This window comes from Fukomys damarensis, unplaced genomic scaffold (genome assembly GCF_012274545.1).
Source record: "Fukomys damarensis isolate Sample0158 unplaced genomic scaffold, DMR_v1.0_HiC HiC_scaffold_37, whole genome shotgun sequence".
Taxonomy (NCBI): Eukaryota; Metazoa; Chordata; class Mammalia; order Rodentia; family Bathyergidae; genus Fukomys; species Fukomys damarensis.
In genome coordinates, this window is record NW_022900949.1 from 2,460,500 (window position 1) to 2,470,334 (window position 9,835).

At 59.1% G+C, this 9,835-nt stretch overlaps 1 protein-coding gene across 5 annotated transcripts in view; it reads left to right on the plus strand.

The window, feature by feature from the left end:
• Gatad2a (GATA zinc finger domain containing 2A) overlaps positions 1 to 7,584 on the plus strand; it is a 59,310-nt gene extending 51,726 nt beyond the window's left edge. For all 5 annotated transcript variants that reach the window (XM_010606507.3, XM_010606509.3, XM_010606506.1 and 2 more), the window contains 5 exons: positions 182 to 461; positions 2,111 to 2,418; positions 2,986 to 3,060; positions 3,311 to 3,503; positions 4,780 to 7,584. In XM_010606507.3, coding sequence (XP_010604809.1) covers positions 182 to 461; positions 2,111 to 2,418; positions 2,986 to 3,060; positions 3,311 to 3,503; positions 4,780 to 4,910 — 987 coding nt within the window. In that variant the 3' untranslated portion in view covers positions 4,911 to 7,584. The remainder of the gene's footprint in view (positions 1 to 181; positions 462 to 2,110; positions 2,419 to 2,985; positions 3,061 to 3,310; positions 3,504 to 4,779) is intronic.
• The last annotated feature ends 2,251 nt before the right edge of the window (positions 7,585 to 9,835 follow it).

The window sequence follows — 9,835 nt, forward strand, 5'->3', positions numbered from 1 at the left end:
CCTTGCGCTTGCAGGGCAGGCCACCAAACCGCTGAGCTAGATCCCCGGCCCCTCAGATTTCTTTTTTAAGGACTGGCCACTCAAATGCTGCTGGCGTGGACATCAAGGCTAAAGTGGGCCAGCACAGCCTGCCCAGAGTGGGCACACCGAGCACCCTGACCAGGTTATTGTCTCCCCAAAGGCCGCCCCAGCATCTCTGAAGGGGACTACGGCTGCCTCTGCCCAGGCCAACTCCACGCCCACCAGCGTGGCCTCTGTGGTCTCCTCTGTTGAGTCTCCAGCCAGCCGGCAGGCAGCCGCCAAGCTCGCCCTGCGCAAGCAGCTAGAGAAGACACTGCTGGAGATTCCCCCACCCAAGCCCCCCGCCCCAGAGATGAACTTCCTGCCCAGCGCTGCCAACAATGAGTTCATCTACCTGGTTGGCCTGGAGGAGGTGGTGCAGAACCTGCTGGAGACGCAAGGTGCGTATCGGCCGGGCTCCGTCTGCGCCCAGCCCGGCATGTGGTAATGGAGTCCCGTTGTGTTTTTGGAGCCGGCAGGCAGCTTCTGAGGGACACCGTTCCACTCTCAGCTCTGCAGGGACTGGGGTGGGGGTGGGGGCCAGGGTGGACCTGGGAGCTGGCAGGGAAAGAGCAGTGAACACTCCTGCTGGGGTCTAGCTTACTTACCTGTCTTCTGGGGAACAGTAGAAGGGACAGCTACAGGGTCACCGTCAAAATCAACACCGGAGATGGAGGAGGTGGGTGGCCGAGATGGCCTGTGGGTGGGGGACCTGCTCCCGGAGTGCCTGAGCCTGAGTTCGGGGTGAGACTGTTGGGTTGTAACCCCAGCAAGCTCTCCCTAAGGGATCACATCTGGGGCTTGGAGCAGAGGAGGAGGCAGAACTGCCAAGGCCTGGTGGACTTTCAACCTTTGTCCTCGGTCCCTCAGCTCCGGCAGGCCTGAGCACCCCTTCCAGCCAAGCAGCACCTCCCACCCACTGTCACCCAAGGGCATGGAGACAAGCGGAGCAGTGGTCCCCGAGCCCCCAGCCTGAGGGTCATGCGTGGTGCCACAGGGCTGTCCCAGGGTAGCTCAGGCTCTGGCATGCCCAGCCTGTCTGGAGCCCTTTGCTGCCAGGCCATGTTGGCAGGGGCTGCAGTGGGGGGGCTAGATTCTGGGGCCAATGCTACACCGATCCTGCCAGGGTGTGGGGGGCTGGGTAGTTTTCCTGCTCTCCAGACCAGAGCCACTGCTGCCTGTGTCACCAGGATTCAGTCTCCATTTCTGTTGGCAAAAACAACCTGAAGGTTCCACAGGGAGATGGGCAGGGAGACGGGCTGTTGTCGCACAGGTGATTTGGACAGCTGACATCTCATCTGCTCTGTGGGACAAGGGGTCTTCCCCTAGCCATGACCTACAGGGCTGCAGGAGGCCAGGCTGGGCAGGAGAGGAAGGCAGGAGTCCTGCATCCGCCCAGCGGTGCCCTGTAATGACCAAGAGGTGGCTGAAACCCTGGACGCACAACCCCAGGAAGGTGTGAGCAGAACGCTGAGGAGAGGACCACTGCCCCGCCCACCCCAGCAGGGCTCCCCAGGCCCTGCAGGCTACCTGCCTAGTGCTGCTCTGCCTGTCTTCCTAACCGGGGCACCAGAGTGTCTGCCACCTGTACTGTCTTCAGGGCTGGGCAGAGCACCATTGTGGCCCCGTGCTGGGGCTTGCCCAGGTCAGCGGTGTGCAGCCGTTGGCCCTACGGGCCACTCCTTGTCACTGTCCTTGCTGGCATCTGCTCTCTGGGCTGCCTATCGCTGAGGTGTGAGGCCTGGGTGTTGAGGTCTCCTGTCTGGTGGGTGGGATGGGACGGGGAGCTAGCGGCACCGGAGTCTGGAGAATTGCTACAGAGCTGCTTGGTGGCAACTTCCAGACCTGTGGGCCTTGGCTGGCGTCTGCTCGGTGGGTATGTGGTGAACAGACCACATCTGCTGTGGCTTTGGGGCCCAGTAGCTGCCAGGCATGCTGGGCCCAGGCTGTGCTCGTGTTCTGGTCTGCATCTCGCCACAGCCTCCAGCCCTGGTGCAGCGGCTTGTCCCTTGGCTGCAGCTGGGCTTGACATGGCGCCATGTCCTTGCAGCGGGCAGGATGTCAGCTGCCGCCGCCGCCGCCGCCACACTGGCCCGAGAGCCCTACATGTGTGCTCAGTGCAAGACAGACTTCACCTGCCGCTGGCGCGAGGAAAAGGGCGGTGCCATCATGTGTGAGAACTGCATGACATCCAACCAGAAGAAGGCGCTCAAGGTGGAGCACACAAGCCGCCTGAAGGCCGCCTTTGTGAAGGCGCTGCAGCAGGAACAGGAGATTGAGCAGCGCCTGCTGCAGCAGGGCCCAGCACCTGCCGCGGCCAAGGCCGAGCCCACCGCCCCGCACCCCGCGCTCAAGCAGGTGAGCGCCTGCCCTGTGCTGTGCACAGGTCCCCGGAAAGCCACAGGCCTGGTGTCTTGTCCCTGCTCAGCCGTCTGATCACTGACCACGCGAGTAAATTGCACTTAATGGTGGTGTCTGCGACGAAAACACTAATTTGCAGTTCCTTGAGATTGCATAGCCTTCGCTCACAGCTCAGCATAGCGCCTGGCTGAGAATTGCTTCTTGTCTGGAAAGACTTCCGGAAGCCACATTGATAGCAAGGGGTGTTCGGCAGAAAGTGCTTTGGCTAAATTAAGGAGAGAAGCAAATTTGAAATCAAGTCTTTTTGTTGGTTCTTTTTTATTTTTGTAGTTGTTTTTTGATGCTTCTTCTTGCCCTCTATAGACCAGAAGAAAACTGCTGTGAGTTTTGGCAATTTTTGTTTCTTCAGAAGTCACTAAACACATTTTCACACTTAAAGCCACAGGCGAGCATACTGCTGTCCGGGGCTGTGCCTGGGCTTGTCCTGCAGGGTCACCTGGGCTTGCCAAGGTCATCAGGCTGGCAGCCACGGAGACGACTCACCCATCTCACCCATCTGTGCAGGTCATAAAGCCCCGGCGGAAGCTGGCGTTCCGCTCAGGAGAAGCGCGTGACTGGAGTAACGGGGCTGTGCTACAGGTCAGAACCGTGACGCCGGGAGCCTCGCGCCTAGCGCAGGCGTGACCATGAGTCGCCTGCGTCTGTCTGTCTGTCTCTGTTTTCTCTCCCTCCACCCCCGGTATAACTCACCTGGTCCCCTGATTTTGGACTCTAGGGACCCCGTCCGTGTGGGTGGGAAGAGGTCGGCCAGAGCAAGGAGAGGCTGTGCTGGGCAGGTGTCTTGCCACTACCCCTTCCTCCCGTGAAGGTCGCCATCTCTCCCCTGCAGGCCTCAAGCCAGCTGTCCCGGGGTTCAGCCGCAACACCCCGAGGTGTCCTGCACACCTTCAGCCAGTCGCCCAAACTGCAGAATGCAGCCTCGGCCACGGCGCTGGTGAGCAGGACCGGCAGACATTCCGAGCGAGCCGGGGGCGCCAAGGGCAGCACCGCCACCAACTGGAAGAAGACGCCCTTGAGCACAGGTGCGCCCTCCTCACTGAGAACAGTGACTCTGGGTCCTCTCCACCCAGGCTGTCCCCAGTAATGCCAGTGAGGAGTGGGGTGGGGCACAGCCCGGGCGGTGGCAGAGGCTCCCTCCCTCCTGCCGAGGGGCAGGAGACTGAGCACATCCTTCCCCAGCCACTGACCTATGTCCTCGCTTCCAGGCTAACGTAGGGGTGAGTTAAATATAGCTTGCGTGGGTCCCCAGAAACAGGGACACAGGAAGTAACAGCTTGGGCCTGGGAGGGGCTGTGGGGCTGAGATGTGGCACTGGAAAGTCCCAGTCGGGGCTGGGAGCAGCCACTGTGTATGTGTGGCATTTGGGGCTTGCTGCGCACAGAGTCCTGAGCTCGGGATGTGCCCAGGACCAGCCCTACCAAGGGGGTGAGGGTGGTTATGTGATGCAGAGGACTTGTACCCACCAGCTGCTTGATTAAAAGGCGTAGGAGAGTTGGTGTGGTGGCTTGTGCTGCTTGGGAAGCTGAGGCAGGCAGGAGGATTGCTTAAGCCCAAGAGTTCAACACCAGCAGGGGCAACATTGTTAAGGTCCTGTATTCTAAAAAGGTTTGGGAAAGTGAAAAGTGAGGACGTGCTGAAGGTGGCATCTGAAAGGAAACTTGTGGACGCTAGTTGATGTGTGCAGCTGTGGTGGATGTGGATAAAAGTGGGGATCCCAGTTGCAGAGAGCAGGCTTGCTCTGCACCGCAGGGGGCTCCTCAAGGCCACAGAGCCTCCACAGGGGGGTCCAGCATCATGGGGACCCAGGTACTGAAAAAGAACATTCCCAGGAGGGCTACCGGCTTGTTTTCCAGTAACGAGGGTGATACCCGCGGGTACAGTGGTGCATGCCTGGAATCCCAGCACTCTGGGAGGCTGAGGCAGGAGGATCACAAGTTTCTGCCCACATGAGCACGTTATCGAGACCCTGTCTCAAAAGATAAAAAGGGGCTGGGGATATAGCATGGTGAAGAGCCTGAGTTCCCATCCCCAAGTACTGCAAATGAAAGAGAATCCAACTTTGTGGGTGAGGTGGTTTTCACTGGGTGCTGGCATCCGCCCCGCTTGTCATGTAGGTGTGCCTGTCCCTTGCTTGCAGTTGGCTGCACTGTGGTGGCAGCACCTTCTTCACAGAGCGCCTGGTGCTGTGGGCCAGGCGGGGAACTGAAGGTGTCCCCCGGGCTCTCTGCAGCCTGGGGCCAGAGACTGTGCTCCAAGGGCCCTGACCCAGCCGCCACGCCTGTCGCTGTTGTGTCGCAGGTGGGACCCTTGCGTTTGTCAGCCCCAGCCTGGCTGTGCACAAGACGTCCTCGGCCGTGGACCGCCAGCGAGAATACCTCCTCGACATGATCCCGCCACGCTCCATCCCCCAGTCGGCCGCATGGAAATAGTGCAAGCCCGGCCCAGTGGAGGACAGGTGCCCTCCCCACCCAGCACGGCCTGACACCACACCGCTGCAGAAGATGCAGAGACCACACGATGGCAGCAGACCCCTGCCCGGCTGCTGTCTGGTCGCAAGGGGCCGCTCTCCGTCGACAAGGGTCAGAGCCGAGGGACCTTTCCCTGGGCTTCCTTCCTTCCTCTCTTTGCCTTTAGTTTGCCCAACACCAGCAGAAACGTGGACCTCAGGGCCGGCTCTGGTCCCAGCCCTCCTGGCCGGCGCCGGCTCACCCTGGACATTGACCGTCCCAGCACAGCTGGCACCGGGGCCTCAGAAGTTGAGCGGGGCGTCTTGATTCTTTATGCTTCTCCCTGTCCTAGGCTCCGATCTTTGCTTCCTTCATGCCAATCTATAGGTTGAAAGTTTGGGGTTTTGTTGGATCACCTCATGATGATGGAGTTTTGAGTGGACGGCGCAGGCCCCATCACCTGGAGAAGGCGCCGGCCAGCGTGCGCGGCTCCGGCAGTGGACAGCCAGGCCCAGGTGGCTCAGGACATGGGGACGCCAGTCGCGCTGCCGCCGGAAGACTCATTGCTGCTCTTTTGGGGCCCCTGGAGCCCCCACCCTCGGCAGAAGAACAAACTGTAGCCAGACCCTGCCCAGAAGCCAGGGTTCGGGAGCCCAGCCGCCACCTCGGCAGGAGGAGGAAGCAGAGAAGGTCGTCTGCGGCGGCGGTGTGGAGCCCGCAGGAAGCGCGGGAGGCTGGGCAGGGCTGTGTGGTGGTGGTTTATTTTATTAAATTTTTCCTTTCTACTCGTTTTGATGGACACGATCTCAGCTGCCCCGGCCGGGGCGCCGTGCGGGCACAGGCGCGGGGCAGGCTGCGCCCAGACTTGAGGAGCTCACCACACTCGAGTGTAGCTAGAACCCGCCCCTCAATCTGGGCTGCTATCAGGGTTTGCTTTCCGACTTCTTTTTCCTCCCCTTTAGAGTCTACAGAAACGTTTTTTTTAAAGGATCAGGTCTGCTTTTAGTTTTGTTTTTTCCCTTCCCACTCTTTAAAAATGGATTCCGTGAGGAAAGGCAGAGCTGTTGTGTGTCTGCCGCACCCACACAAAAGTGGGGACGCCGCTCCCGGTTCCGCTCCAGCCCCGTTTCCCTACTGATGCAATTAGGGACTTTAATTTAAAACCCTCATTCTGTAGGACGTTCTCCAGACAACTGCGACAGCCAGCGTTCTAATAAAGGCTCATTTAACCCAAGTTCACGGTGTATGAATGTCATCAGTCTTGGGGATCAGTCGGACACAGTAGAGGACCTCACTTTTGGAAACCGTCCTAACTTTTATGTTGTGCAGACCCCAGAGTTTCTCACTGAATTGCCTTGAGTGCGTGCGTGACTTCACTGGGCTGCAGAGGGGAGAGCGTGGGAGGGAGGCTGTCACCCCAAGGGCTAGGGACTCTGGGGCAGGTGGGACCTTGTTTGGAGGGGTAGGGTGTGTGTTTACCACACACACACACACACACACACACACCCCAAAAAAGTATGCAAGCATTTCTACCCTTCTCAGTTCTCTGGGCCTGCAAATAGCCCCATCCCATCTTGCACCCTCTGTCCCCTGGCGGGCAGCTCCCCCAAGGCCACCCTGCTCCCTCGGGCTCTATGCAGTTGCCCACCTCACCCCAGCTCCCACGCCTGGCCACACTTCTCCTCTGGGACTCACAGCCATTGGCTGAGCCCTGGGCGCAGGGCAGTCTGTGGCTCCTCACAGGGACAGGGTGGCCCTGGCTCTTAGTGCCCCCAACCCCAGCCGCAGTCCTGGGGGCGTTCATTCCCATCAGGGAGGACATACTGTGACATAATGTAGCTTTTTTAAAGTATAGGGGACAAGAATGTGAGATGCCTTAATCTTTCGCTTCTACATCTTGAAAGTCTGCTTGTCTTTCTCCAGTCCCCGCTGCAGTGTAATGGGACGGTGAACCCCAAGCGGTGACTGGCGGCCCGGCGCCCCTTTGGGCTGGCGTGTGGCTATCCTAGCATTACCTCTAGGGTATCACACCGGCTGCCAAGCATATCCTCAGAACCCAGCTGCTGTCCCGAAGTTATGGGGTCCCCAGAGCCCTGTAGGGGCCCCAGCTCAGCCCTGAGGCAAACTAAGGGTTTCTGGTTATCTGTGACACCCCAGGGTGACTGGGTACTGTCCCCGAGTCAGCTGCCCTGGGGTGTCCCAGCCTCCTTGCCTGTTTGCTTGAGAGTGGGGCAGGTCCATTGGGAGCCCCCACGGCTCTGGCCAGGGCTTGGGGACTACAGACTGTGGTGTCATCAAGAAGCGCCCTTGAGGGGGGTGTGTCCTGGCCACTCCTCCCTGGGTCTGCCTCAGGCACAGAGGGATGGATGCTGCCCAGGACCTTAGTATGGAGAACTTGGACTGAAATCATTCTCGGGAAGGGCAGTTTTATAGTTCTTCACAAAGTGTGATGGTTACACTAGTGCAGGGTATGGGGGCTTCGAGGGGGAGGTTGTCACTTGTATTTATTGTGACTCTAAATCTTGGATAATGTAAAAAAAAAATTGTGCTACCAAATGGGAACAGAAGTTGGCCTAAACCACACAGCTGGCATTGTGGCTGTGCACTGTATCTTGAGGTTCAGACTGGAGTTGAGACAATAAAGGAATGGACATGAGTCGCTCTGCTTCTCTTCTGTCCCTGGGCCCTGGCTCCCTGGGATTTGCCCTGCTTTGGGCAGCTTGGAGGGGAGGCAGAGGGCCCTCTGGCTGCCGGGAGCCCCAGGACCAGCCCTCACCCAGGCTCTGTGGCCACAGGGCCACTTACCCTGCGGCAGGCGGGCAGATATTGGTGAGACCTGGTAGGTCACCTTCGTCACACCAGAGTGACACCAATGGTTTCTCTGTGTATAAAACTAGCTTTTTCCCAGGTGCTGGCAGCAGGGTTATATTGCTTTTTGGCTGCCCACCACCCCTTTTCAGTGCTGGGAATTGAACCCAGCACCTTGTCATGCTAGCAAAGTGCTCTACTACTGCATCCTCCAATGGCTTGGGGTCTGATGTCTTCCCTGGGGCCAGCACCACAATACCATCCTGTGCCTGCCCAACACCACCTGCAACAGACCAAGACCCACACTGGGAGGCAGGACGGGCGTGTCTGAGCCCTGCCCTCCGCCTCATAGCCCATCTGTCCCTGGGTGGCGAGGTGCAGGCCCTGCAGCAAGGTGGGACGTCGGCTGTGGCCTCCAAAGCCTGAAGCCTCAGCCTGCAGGCACAGATGCAAGGTGGCCTGGGCCCCACTGCACCTATGCTCGGGTAGGCAGGCTGCAGTGCCATGCCCTGTGCTAGGGACATGACAGCCAGTTGTGTAGGGCTGATTTCAGGAGACCCTTTTTTTTAAAGGATTTTTTTTTTTTTTTTTTTTTTTTTTTTTTTAATTTTTGTAGCTAAAAGCAAAAAGGACCTGTATTCCCAGCTTTGGTCTTTTTATTTTGAGACAGGGTCTCCCTGAGTCTCTCAGGCTGGGCTCAAACTCCAGATCCTCCTGCCTCAGCCTCCTGAGTAGCCGAGATTACAGATGTGAGCCACCACTCCTAACCAACCAATAACAAGAGGGGAAGTGATGCCGAGAGCGAACAACCTGTGCCAGGGTCCAGAGGTGAGATGAAACACGGGAGGCCTAGAACAAAGAGCAGCGTGTGGGTGGGCTTCAGGGAGAAGGGAGAGGATGTGGACTAGTTTCTGGTGGTTTTGATTTTTGAGACAGGGTCTCATGTAGTTGAGGCTGGCCTCCAACTCTATCCTGCCTCATCCTTGAGTGCTGTGAGCACAGGTGTGCACCACACCGCATCCTGCAATGATCCTGCGCACAGTATACACCCTCCGCCCCGCCCTGAGTATGGGTCCAGTCCCCGTTTGCATTGGAGTCAGGGCAGGGTGCCTTTCGCCCGAGGGCTGGGTTCTGGCACAGGGCTGGCGTGGTGACAACCACGCTGGGGACCACGTGGGCTCATGAGCAGGATGACGTGCAGGGAAGTGACAGCTATGGTCACCAAACCCATTATGTCCCTAGGGTCCACAGGGCCCCTTCCTGTGCTCCCCTCCGGCGCCCCCCCACCCGGTCTCCCACTTCTCCCTGTAGGGCCGCCTGGCCTTACCCAAGCCTCTGCCCTTTTAGGGCTCAGCCCAACGTCGCCCCGTCACCTTCCTCCCCAGGACCGAACTTGGGACCCAGCCTTTTCACCTTAGCTCCAGGGCCAGGAACACAGCTGGTGCCCAAGCAGCGCGGAGGTGAGCAGAGCTCACCCTGACTCCGACCGGCTTCCCAGAGCGGGCACTCACCAGGCAGGGCTTGCCCGCTGTCGCTTCAGCATGGTGGGGGCCTAAATCCCACTGTCTTTGGGTGCGTGCCACCTGTGTGAGCTTCGGTTTCCCCATCTGTAAGTGCTCAACATCAGCAGTTCCCACCTGGGCCGGGGCTCGGGTCCAGCTGCTTCCCAGTCCGGCGCCGCCACCGCCCCAGGGACAAGGCCCCTTTGGGTTTGCCCAGGTCGGGGAGCCCGGGAGCTCCGAGTTTGAATCTTCCCTTTGAAACCTGAAGGCAGAACCTCAACCTTTCTTGAAAATGTGACACTATACGCCCACTTTCCTCCGGGAGAGACCCGGGTTTCCCTGCTCTGTAAACGGGTGCACCGCTCAAGCCACGTGGGAGGAAGAGAGAGTTTATTGCAGGTTCCAACCGGAAACCTGGCATCCCCCGCTGGCTAGGGAGGGACGGCCTCCGCGCGTCCACAACTGCTTGCAGCCACCAGGGCTGCGCAGCCACCGCTCATCCTCACAGGCTCAATGCGCGGTGTCCTCTTTTTTCGCCCCTCTGCGCGGGAATCTAGGATGCACCCTTCGCCTTCAGCTCTCGAGAGGAGGAGGAAC